Genomic DNA, 12,824 nt, shown 5'->3' with positions numbered 1-12,824 from the left:
GAGTAGTAGGCAATCTGGTTGAAGAATGCTTCAGATTCCTGTTCATATTTCTTGGCAAATTTTAGACAGTGTTTTTTAAATGAATTTTCTTTAAATTGCAGCACGGTCTACATGCATCTCTTCTGTGTTCAGGTGCTTTTGTACAGTTTGTTTCTACACTATTATGCCTGATGCTTCTAAATCTTGGCTGTTAAGCTTGGATATTTTTTAGCTGCTATTGTACCCATAATTTTCTTTGGAAGTCCACTTCTTTCAAGCGTTTCAGTTGAATTTGTTCTGTATTTGCTCTGATTGTGGATTTTGGTATTCCATATTCTTTGATACTGTTCTGTAGTTTGCTATGAGTGCTTTTCATAAACGTGAATCCAACTCCTTTGTCTTGAACATCATCCGCTGTGTTGCCAAAATGCTCTTCAACAGATAAAATTCTCTTCTGGCTATTGACCTTATAATGCAACTTAATTACTGTGTCATGGTTTTCAATCAGTGAATATATATTTAAAATAGTTATATTACATTTTTAGACTTTTAATGTAAAGGTGCCAATACTTTTGTCATGAACAAGTATTTCAAATTGCTTAAGTGCTTTTGGTTTTTTATAAATATTGTTTATTAAACTACTAGAAATTGTGTACTTTGATCTAGTAATTAGTGGCTAATGTTCACTAAATGCTTGTATTTAACATGTTTTCCTGAATTATCTTATATTAAGGTGTAGGGTGCCAATAGTTTTGTCTCTGACTAAATGGTCATCGCAAAATTTGTTTTAATTAATGGTTAATAAAAGTTTTAGAGCTTGCAGTCTACGAGAATCTGGTATGATTTCATGTAAATGGTCTCACTATGATACACATATTTAAAAATGTAATTATTTCATCAGGACTGGGGTGGCAAAGGGGTGGAAACTCTCCAGGAATTTTGGATGGGTCCGAAATTTTGAGAATTTTGGAAATTTTCAATTTTGGGTTATTATAAACTTTGATAAAGATATAGAATATCTGCACACTTCGGAGCTTATTTAGTGTGTGGGTATTCTATATATTTATTCTTGTTTGGACTACTTCGTACCCTGGATGTGTGTATAAATAACTTTGATTCCTTATTATAAACTTAAATATATTTTCATCAGTTAACAACAAAATAAGGTTTAAGATCATAGAGAACAGCACACCTGCCAGGCAGCAGAAGCCAGCATTTCAAAAGGCTGATTGAATGACGATAGACCGGTCTAATCACAGCTAAAATAAAAACAATCAATTAGAATACCATGCTGTGTATAATCAAAATACAACTGTTTAACAAGTTATTAAAAGACTTGTTTTATTTAATCACAGGAAAGATCCAATGTCAACACCTGACATATAGAGTGATGTATATAATTCTGAATATATAGTTTTGTGTTTGCAAGCTAGCCTACCTGTACATCTGTTTAATGAATATTTGGTGTGTCTGTTGTCATAAAGGATTTGTTCTAAATCCTTTATTTATTTTTTAATACAAGCATCTGGTTGTGCTATATTTACAAAATTACAACCTTTATTGTACTTACTTGCTGCAGATTGTTATGCTACTTCCTTGGCACTAAAGCATTTTTCATAAATATAAAACATGACTTTACAAATCGTTTCTCATCTCTGTGTATGTCCAATTATTGCATGATTTGTATCTGATTTTACAATGTCTCAGTAGGCATGTTTGCTCTTGCAAAATGTGTGCAGTACAAGTGTTTCTTGTGGATATCCATATTTTTAGTGATGTATAGTGGTTTATATGTATGTAGGTGAAGACAATAAGAAATTCACTTTTTCTTTCACTTTTTGTTTTTTATTTAGGTAGCAGCATGTCTAGTAACACTGTCCTGAACATTGACACATTCTGACCCTTGTTTACTCATTAACACACAGAGGCCTCTTGTCAAAATGAAGCCTAATTCAGAACTAAAATGTGCAAGTTTGGCTGTGTCAATCGGAACCGAGCTATGTCAGCCAGCAGGCCACACCTCTGGCAGTTGATTGACAATATAAGAGCCAATCATATTTAAAACTGGGAAGAGGACGGATCCGGCTCAGGAGTAAACTTCTATAAAGTTTGGTGTCCCTTGGTAACATTGGCAGCCAAAATCCCACTTTCCAACCGTGGGTTGTGCACTTTTTACTTTCCACTTACAGGGCCCTTAACCCATGTTCTTTAAATCATCAATTATTTACAGAATGTATGTTTCATATGCATGAAACTTCCAGACTCTACAGCTGGTTTCACAGACCCTGATTAGCACTAATCTTGAACTACCTAATGTTAACTTAGGTAAACTAGTCCACAATTACTTCTAACCAAAGTCTGTGAAACCAGCCCTTCAAATAACTCACGAGTTAAAGCTTTGTCATTAAGTCCATTTATGAGATAGGAGCAGAATAAGCCTCCTGTGACAGCAAAAAAAAAAAGAAAAAAAAAAAGAGCAACATAAAATATTCCGTTCCAGTCTTGAATAGCTTATGAAATCGGCAGCAACACTGCCAGGCACTGCCCATTGTCTTGGATTAGGTAACACTGTGTTTTAGGGGACATCATTGAACCGTGACTCGCTCCTCCCAATGTTGGGACGCTGTACCTTTTTCATAAGTGGGTTGGATACATTTGTAATCTGCATCTTTCCCTGTTTAGAGACACTCTGCTCGTTCAGAAACTAGAAGGTCCAGTTGTCTACTGCAGAGCTGAATTACAATTTGAACATGGTCACCGAATGGCCAGCACAACACAAGGGTGGATGGTGGGGGACCGGGTCTGATCATCCCAATCAAACAGCAGTTTCAGTGACTGACCTGGGCTTTCAAATCCATTAGAATACAGTGGTGCCTTACCCTTCCAAATGTTTACCACATTTACATTTTCACAGGAAATTTGCTGATTAATATGCGCTTTTATTATGCCCTACCATACTTCTCTGTTCTTTACCATGCTTTCTGTAAACTTTAAACTTGTATAAAGGATAGCTCTAGCTAGTAGGCAAGACTACTTCCCGTTCCTCAACTGGGAAAAGCAGCTTCCCTTCACAAACTGCAATCAATGAAGCAGGACAAAACTACTTTTACAGACAGACTGTTTAGGGATTTCAACTCAGGATTTAGAGTTGTAAAGTTACTGACTGGGATTTTGGTGAATTATTTACTTTTTATTTCTGTTCTTCTCTGGAGGCGAATACTCAAGTCAGACTTTTTATCTTCCATGATAAGAAATCCAATGCAAATACAACAGTGAGATTGAGCCAAACACTGGCCACCAAATTTTTGGGTTGTTTTTGCCATGGGTGGCTTAGATCAGACAGAGCAAGTTCTAAAACCTTACATGGGAATACTTCTGCCTCAAATCTATTTTATTCAACACCCGCATGGTCTTTGATTCCAGTTCCTCTTCACTGGGGAGCTCTGAAGTTTGTTGTCGGGGTGTGTGTAGGCTGTTTGTTGGTCCACAGCATGTCCCCACGTCTTCCCTTCACACCCAGCTGAGTCTCTCTTGTACCTTCATGCAGCTCTGAAAGAAGTCTGAGCCCTTTCCCCCGGCCCCACTGTAACATCGTCAGGGAGGGAAGGCCTGGTATCCCGCAGGGCACTAGCTGTTGTTTTCGGCTGTCATGTACTTGAGGGCGGCAAAGCCATAGCGACGGGACATGTTCTGCTGGAACTCCTCCTTCAGGGTCTTGAGGCAGACGCGGTACTGTTTGTTAGAGCGGAACTTGGTGATGTCAAAGCTGGGGGCGTGAGGCATGTGGATCATGTAGGCGTTGGGCAGGACCACAAACTCGTACTCCTGCAACAGGGAGAAATATAAAGAAATCAGGATCCCTCCACACAAAACATCTCAATGATACACTGTGCTGGATTAGCTACAATGTATTCTTTAGACTCAGTAGAATTAAATTAATGAATTTATTTATTGGTTTTATATAGCGCTATTTATACAAAAGTATCGCTAAGCACTGTACAGTACATAGCAGAAAAAAAAAAAAATCACAATACATTTGTGTAGCATGTCACACATACAACTGGTATAATCAGACCATTTAAATAACAGTATACACAATACAAAAGCAGCAATTTACAAGCAGCAAGTTACATTAAAACCCAGTACGATAAGAAAGCCATTTTACAAAAGTGTGTTTTTAGTGCGTAACAGCTTTACTTAAACACAATCTTTCCATTATAATAGCTACAAGACATTACTGATGAGATCTGTCAGGTTAATAACCCTCTGTCAGCATTTTAGAAGACAGAAGATCTTAAACCAATATAAGTAAGTAAGAAGTTCACCAGCACATGTGTTTTTTTTCATAAAAATGTGTGGCACCCAACCAAAATGTAAAATAAATGATCAAAACTAAATACTGATTTATCAAATGGCATAAAAGGAGAGACTGACGTCACAGTGCAGTAGACTGTAATGACTTTAGTTCCCTTGCTAATACATCAGTGTTGCAGTGTTCCAGATTATGTTGGATAGTGTTGCAGGCACAGCACTCTGGTCCTGCAGGCACACACTTGGCCTGGGCATATCTTTGAGGATCACGGCTTCAACAAATGGATCTCAGTTTGGAGGGCTGAGTGAGTGGAAGGTACCTGTGCATCGAGCTCCATGATGTGAGCCACCTTGTTCCAGCCAAAGCCCACAAACCTGCGGTCGTACTCTGGGCAGTTCCGCCTCACCACCACATAGGGCTCGAAATCTGCCTCCCACTGCACTCGGTAGGGCGTGGTGGCTGTGCGCCACTTCGCAAAGTTTGTGGGTGCATGACCTTTTGTCCACACGTGGTACCTGGGGGGTAAGAGAGAGACCAAAAACAATAGTTTAGTATGATCAGGAATGCCATTAAGGTGAACACTGCAAAAGATATAGGGTCTGTAACAGAAGCAGATGACATTGATCCCCCTCCACCAGATAGATTGATAGATTTTTACAGAAAAATTCCTCGGTTTTACTGATTTTCACCAAAAATTTGTCCCACACAAGCATTTACTTTACATTGTACATATTTACCTGGGAAACTGGGAAGTTAATTTTCACTTGTTTAAAATTTGTAATAAACATATTCCCAGAAAAGTTTATTAAAAAAATAAATAAATAAATACAGGGCCTTAACAATAACATGCAGACATGGAGCCCAGAGCCTAGATTCTGATACTCCCCTGTAACTTGTGTTAAATCATTTTAAGAAATCCTTAACACAGACAGATACACTCCATACACCCCTAGATTATGCTACTCTCAATGTGCTACAGAAAGTCTTGAGCAGTTTATTCGCAATTGGGTAAGTAGTTCTCTATATTCAGAGTGATTCGTAATTCATACAGAGCATTGTGAAAACTGGAGGGTACGTGGAGGATGATATGCAAAAATGTCTGACAGACACTCTGCAACGCACAGTTTGGCCACCGGGGGGTTGTTTCGATAATGTCAATGTTTAACTAGAACTAAAAACAATGCAAACCAACAACTAACTATGAATCACCCTCTATATGTAACTACATACATAAAGACAAGACAGGCATGCACCTAATTACAGCCCTGCCACCAGGGATCTGAATCCCAAATCAATATAAAATGAATGACACACAACTACATCTCTGCAGTACATAAACTGAAAAATGAGATGCCCTCTCTAGCACATCTGCTACTAAAAGTAGGGTTAAGGACACAAGGTGCATTCTCAGTGGAGCGGTGCTATATACAACACTCCGCTCCCACTGTAAATCACGCTGCTCTCACGGCAGAGCTCTGTGTAAATGTCATTCGAGCCTGGCTGCCTTTACCTAAACGTGAAGAGGGTTCCCATATCCAGCTGTGTCAGCAGCTCTGCCTTGGACTTGGGGAAGGACAGGCGGTATCTCAGGGTCTCGAAAGCTGGCACTATCAAAGCTTTCTTGGTGTTGGCCATATCCAGCTGTACAACTGACTTCCTTTAGAAAAGAAGTGCAGAATGATAAAACATAGAAACGCAAACAGAACTGTCACACAGTGGGAGACAAATATAAATTTAATATGACATCTTCTGGAGTGTCGCTAATTCCACTACAGGCCTTTTTAACTGCTGTACAGAAGGGGAGAGATTGATCACAGTCATTAAACCAAAATCCAGTTTGAATCTTTTTTTTTTGGTTTTAAGTTAATACGTTGTGTGTGGGGTGTCTCTTATTGTATGAGAAATGTCATCATATTAAGACACCTTGAACACAATGCATTAACATTATAAATCACACAAATGAAGTGTGAACTCAGGAATAGCTTTAAAATGAAAAATATTTCCATTTTTGTAAAACAACTTTTATCATTACCTCCCCCTGTCGTGAAATGGCTAGGCAAAGAATCAACCACCACTGCCACTAAATAATGTGTGTAGGCCTACAGGTGCTGGGTCAAGGATGAGACTATTTATTAAAAAATAAAGTGCTTTTCTATTTGGAATTTTGGTAATATTTTCATCAGAGAAACTAGTATCAAGGTCCTCAGAATGATCAATTTTTACAAAAGGTACAAGGTATGTGTGTGTGTTTTTTTTTTTTAATTTGATTTTTGAAAGTTGGAATTAGCTGTGGTGTTCTATACACGGGATGACATCTGTTCACAGGACAAGATTTACTGGAATGTTGGCAAATACATCACTGTGATTGGTTGATTTCTGATATGTAATTTCTATTAAAAGGAAAATTAAACTTTTCATCTTATAAAACAAGTACCAAACTACTACATCACACTTTTGAGTCATTAAAATTAACCTTCTGAGTTGCATTTAATTTAACATTTCTAGTTTGTTTCACCAAAAATGGTGCAAACTACAATTTGGTGTAGATCTTGAAAAAACAAACAGCTGCTGTTTGCTATTTTATGCAGTGTTATTATGAGTTAGAGTTTTTGTTATTTGGTAGTTTTAAAGATTGCAGCATCATAATTAGACAACAAATATGTTTTTTTTAAGTTTTAGTGAATACCACTCGGCTCGAAAAGATAGAATTAGCAAATCTGAAAAATTGGTACACCCTTAGAAAATACAACTGACCGGGAACTGTTATATTGACAAATACTTTTTAGTTATTCTTAATATTGAATGCTTAGTAAATGATTAACAACCAACTATTTGAGATAACACTAGAGATATACCATAGAGCTATTTACAGGGTCTCCCAAAGGATTTTGTAAAAAAGTTCAATTTGCTAATTCCACATTTGCTAATTATTTAATTCAATGTAATACATTTATGATCCACAAATTTAAACTAAACACTGCCCTACAGGGCTGGAAACACATTACAGTGATACATACCTGAGGTATTCGTACAGCCCGTACATGGGCAGGAAGTCGATGTCGGACAGGAACATGTACGGCGTGTTGACGTGCTTCATGGCTACGTTGCGCAGCATGTTGACAGGGTAAAACTGTCCCTCCTTGTAAACGATGTGGTAGCCCACATTCGCCCTTCCCATCAGCACCTCCGAGCCCTGAGCGTATCGCAGAAACTGCTGGGCCTCGGCATCCGACAGGTAGAGGGCCAGGCTGATGGGGCCCTCCCAGTGCTTACAGATCGCCTCGAGCATCTGCAGCCTGCCGTGGAGACAGGGGTTTATTAACACAGCAAGGGCTTTTTATACAAGCCATCTAAACAGCTTTTCAATCACAAGGTTGCAAGTAACATACAGCCCCCACTTGCTGTAAATTCAAAATTAGAGCTATCAGTATGATGTACAGTATAGAATAAGAAATGGCAAATAATAGTTTGATAAGTGGTATTTAAGGCCAGGTGTCATTTGGTAAGTGAAGTAGGTGATAGTGTCATGGTAAAGTATATTCAAATGAGTGATTTACAGTAGATGCAATGACTTGTGTTATTAAGAAACATGTCTATCCCCACATTGCTTACAATGCCTTATGATAAATAATATTAATACCATATTTCTAGACAATTTAATAGGCGTTTTTCCAGATATATGCAAAACATATAGATGGACAAATGTATGGAAAGACACCCCATATATCCCTAGCTCTAATATACTGAATAACTAACTGATTTCATCCCCTACTGAGGGCACTTTGTGAAAAATCTTTAAGAGTGCCTGTGGGACTCTGGTGTATTGTTGTCTTTTAAAGTAAGCACAATTCCAGGGTGTCCAAATGCAGAGAGGTTATAAATATATTGTTAAACATAAAAGTTGTAACAGTGTGCAACCTACAAAAAAAATAAGTGTGGTTTCTTTAAAAACCGCGTCTGGCCACCTAGGATCCTATCTTATGAGATGTCTTCAGCAGCCAGGTTTAAAATACAGAAGCACAACTACAATGGTTCATCTGAAGACTATTTTCCAGCCATTTTCCACAGATTATAAATTCTTTTTTTTTTTTTTTTGTTAGTGTGCCCAATTCTTTTTTACTCATGATTTTCTCCGCAATTTGGAATGTCCATCCTCTTTTCCCTTCTCCGCAGCAATTCCCCACACAGCGCAGAACTGAAGGTTCAGTGGGTGTCCTCCAATCCCACAATACAGCCTGCTTCCTCTTTTACACCCAGGCACTCGAGAGTGGATGTCAGTGAGCTACTGGCCTCTGGAGGACAAAGGTCAGCCCTGCAGGTGTCTGCTTTTGAGCTCACTGTGCACCTAGCTAGCAGGGCTCGCTGCAGCATGATAAGGAGAAACAGTCCCTGCCGGTTTTATCTCCCTAACCCACCGGAGCGCTAGAGCCAATGCAACGCTCCCTTCAGAATCCCCAGCGAAGATCAGTCACTTCGCACAGCAAGAATGCAAACCTGCAATGTATGACTCACCCTGCACACAACACGGTTGTGCTTTTACCAGGTGAACCACCCCGTACATGGGCAGGAAGTCGATGTCGGACAGGAACATGTACGGCGTGTTGACGTGCTTCATGGCTACGTTGCGCAGCATGTTGACAGGGTAAAACTGTCCCTCCTTGTAAACGATGTGGTAGCCCACATTCGCCCTTCCCATCAGCACCTCCGAGCCCTGAGCGTATCGCAGAAACTGCTGGGCCTCGGCATCCGACAGGTAGAGGGCCAGGCTGATGGGGCCCTCCCAGTCATTTAAAATAAAATGTAGTAATTACATATGTGTACATGATCAGGATATGAAGATGCTGTTTCTGAAACACAGTCATAAACAGGGGTCCTAGGGATCCATTTGCTGTGGAATAACATGGAAAAACACAGATTTTCTATGCTGTTGGAGAATTTGTAGATTTATACTTGCAAAAAACATGCAAGTCTTTTTTTGGTTGTTTCATAACCAAATCAATACACTTATCATATATCATCATCAACACGGGCAATTTTGCTTTAAATTTTGATTTAAACAAAGACGTTCTAGAATTATGTTAAAGTGCCATGTTTACCATTGCACAGTAGGTACACAAATATTATATTTGTGTGGCAGTAAAAAGGTTAACGAATGGCAGTATTTTTTAGTGACCTATAAATGTTATAAAGCCAACAAACACTACAGAAGATATTGGGGTCTACCATTGATCTAAATACAAATTATTAAAAAAGGGCTTTTTAAATCATCAGAAGAGACAGTGAATGGTAGAGTGACAATGGAGAGCCGAGTGACTCCATTACAGACGCACATGTCCCACCAGCATGTTTCATTTTACACTAAAATACAATTTGTTCGTGTCTGTTTATGACAACCTTCATGGCTTTCTGTTTTATTAGAAATAAAGCAGATCAAGTTTGTTTACATCTCCCTGGAGGTAAATTCAGTTGTGGAAACACAAGCTCTCTCCTCTCTGTTGAAACCTGACTGTCACAATGCCACCAAATAGTCATGCTTCTGCTAATTCATGGTTATAACTGATATCCTCAAGCTCAGTTAAATCTAAAAAAGCAAACCAGAAAACAGAAATGCAAGTTTTCAACTATTAAATAAGTAGCTTCAAACTTGTTTACTTCCATTTTCCAACCTTTTTACGATGTTAGCAATCGATTTCAATTACTCAATAGTGTGTTTTTTCATGTTCGCAGGGGATTTTACTAGAGTTCAGGTGGTTCACTTCAGTTCCAGTTGCCTGCCATATATATTATTTGAGCTACATCAGCCAAAGGACAGTGGTGTGTTGCCAGAAAAGCAGATCATTAGGTGGCGCTGCCTCTTACAGTACTTCTATAAAGACATAGTCACGTATTACATGGCAGGCAACTAAAAATAAACCTCAATAAGTGTGTCCCATAGTAAAATCATAGTAAAGTGTAACAGTGAAAGCATGGAGAAGCACTGTAAAGCACAGAGACGTATGGTATAAAAAATGCAAAGCATGGTAAACTGTGTTAAATACCTGATATAACCATGGGAAAATGCATGGGAAAACCGTACAATTACGTGCAAACTTACCAACATTTTAAAATGAAAAAAAACCCCACTCAGAATGATTGCTAACATCATAGAACATTAAGGGGAAAATAAAAACATTAAGACATTTTAATTTCAAGCTTTTTTTCCTTTTTATTTTTTTTATTTTTATTTTATTTATAATATTTGCCCAAGGAAACAGGTTAATCTTCTTTTAAAACTTTTGAGCAATTTCAATTGGAAAACCCAACATTTCGAAGGCAGTTCAACTTTAGTGAGTTGAACCACATGGAAGTATGTAAGACTTTGAAGCTACAGCCTTTCAGTTGTCTCTGAACACTTCCAGGGGTAATGAGAGGTGAAATTAGGGGCAAAAAGAGGGCTAATTCAAAGAGACTTTGAGGTGAATTTAAATGTGCTTTATTCCTTAATCCGACGTCGCAGCCTTAACCAATTGAAAATAATAAGTGTGACACTGAACTAGCGTACGCTTTAGCACTTCATCGATCACCTTATTTTATTATTAAAATATAATAGAAAAGTGGGAAATACAACAAATAATATGTAGAATATAAAACTCTTTCTCTGGTGTGCATCGTAGCCACCAGCAACGTATAATACAAAACATGTTTTTTCCCTTAAAAAATAAAATAGCCCAACCAGGAAAAAGCTAGATATTTTTAGATCTTGTTTGTCCTTGAGTTTCAGCACCTCAGTGCAAATGGACAGCTCCAGTCAGTACAGAAGAGTTTTCCTGGTACTGTACACTCCCTCTCTTTGTTTACCCTCTGCCTTCTTTATACAGAAAGCCTTAATGTGCTAATTGATGAGCCGCAATGCAGGAAATGCCAGATTAACTCTTTGCTACTCCAAACAGATGTCTCTGAACAGCTTGATCTGTCCTAATGATATATTACCATAGGAGTGCAACTGAAAATGAGTTCTATAATTTGTTGCATCCTTAAACACTCATTGCCTGGGCCTGATACTCAAAGTGTATTACTGCAGATCACCATTTCAGAAAGGAAAACAGATGAAATAACTCAAGACATTTCATTTAGGGCTCAGCGGTTTTCTGTTATCCCCCACAGTACATGAAATCCACAGTGACAAGGATATCGTGGAGGCGGTTGTATGAATGTCACACTTCCATTTTCCCATACATGTGGGGTTCCTGTATGCTCTGTCTGTGTTCACAATATGTAAATAAATCCTGTACGCCTGCGGGGCGTTTCAACATCAACCTCCGTCTTGATCTCCTGCCTGTCACTCAGCAGCGAATGCACGCACCCACACGCCAGCAGCCTGTCACACTTGCATACAGTTACTTATTTTTTGCCGCTAGCTAAAATACATTCTGTTTTACCCAATTAGACTTACCTAAGTTGTGAATTAGTGAATTAACAAATTATAACACAGTGACAGAAACGCAAAACAACTATGGTTATTTTTTCCTTCAAAGTATTATGCACAATCACTGCAAAACCCCCACGTTTTGTATAATATAAGCCTTATATTATACTTCTATTGCAATATTTTAATGCATATCTGTGCATTAAAATATTAAAGTCGCTTTTATACTAAGTTAACTTTCTCAAATAGCAACAACATTTTATATATATATATATATATATATATATATATATATATATATATATATATATATATATATATATATCAATCATAAACTGAATATTTATAACACAGGATAATGATATAACATTAAGAAATAAACAGCATTTTATTAAAGAAAATGGAGAGTGGGCATTTATCTAGGAACAATCAGTAGTTTAGCTACTGTTTTCTGTTTGCAGCAATCTTGGCAGAGTACTTCCTGCCAAGATTTTTTTTTTTTTTTTTTTTTTTTTTTTTTAAAGCAGCAGAAACTGCTACCCAGATTTAAAGTTGTATACATTCAATAACAAATATGCACAAACACTACGAAAAGCAATACTATATGTATAGATATATGTATGGTAAATGTATTTTTGTTTTCCAACAAATTATATTTAAGTTGTTAATTATTTCAAATTTCGGTGGGGTCCCACATATACAAACTGTTGCTATACATCATGGTTTTCATCTTTTTCAACTACTACTCTAATAGCTCTTATTTAGAATTTACAGCTGTTTTCGAAAATTGTAATTGGTCGGTTTATTTTATGTGGAAACATGATCTTGCCCTATGTGTGTTGCTGTGGTCTCACTCTGGGACACGCAAAGGAGATAAAGGGATTTTTCACACAGGAAATTTGCAATGAATGTACCTGTCCATGGAGAGCTGGGCCACCAGCGTGACGTCAGTACTGTCAGAGGCGGGTTCAAGCTCGTAGTGCAGGAAGTAGAGGTGGGTGCGGTGGACTGTGAATCGCTCTCTGCGGAACTCGTAACAGGGATCATCCTCATCCAGCTCGGACAGCTTCTTCTGGAGCTGAGCACAGAGGAAACAAGTCTCCAAATCCATCATCAATACAAAGAACA

The 12,824-nt window shown here is 38.1% G+C and overlaps 1 protein-coding gene across 6 annotated transcripts in view; it reads right to left on the bottom strand.

Annotated features, from left to right (window-relative positions):
- Positions 1 to 1,802: 1,802 nt before the first annotated feature.
- The window catches only part of LOC117415454 (xylosyl- and glucuronyltransferase LARGE1), an 80,977-nt gene continuing 69,955 nt past the window's right edge, over positions 1,803 to 12,824 (bottom strand). For all 6 annotated transcript variants that reach the window (XM_059026939.1, XM_034025813.3, XM_059026940.1 and 3 more), the window contains 5 exons: positions 12,611 to 12,774; positions 7,309 to 7,587; positions 5,802 to 5,948; positions 4,611 to 4,806; positions 1,803 to 3,804 (listed from right to left, as the gene is read on the bottom strand). In XM_059026939.1, coding sequence (XP_058882922.1) covers positions 3,607 to 3,804; positions 4,611 to 4,806; positions 5,802 to 5,948; positions 7,309 to 7,587; positions 12,611 to 12,774 — 984 coding nt within the window. In that variant the 3' untranslated portion in view covers positions 1,803 to 3,606. The remainder of the gene's footprint in view (positions 3,805 to 4,610; positions 4,807 to 5,801; positions 5,949 to 7,308; positions 7,588 to 12,610; positions 12,775 to 12,824) is intronic.

The sequence above is a fragment of the Acipenser ruthenus genome, chromosome 7 (genome assembly GCF_902713425.1).
Source record: "Acipenser ruthenus chromosome 7, fAciRut3.2 maternal haplotype, whole genome shotgun sequence".
NCBI lineage: Eukaryota > Metazoa > Chordata > Actinopteri > Acipenseriformes > Acipenseridae > Acipenser > Acipenser ruthenus.
The sequence above is the reverse complement of the archived record's forward strand: the minus strand, read 5'-3'. Positions and strand labels throughout refer to the sequence as shown.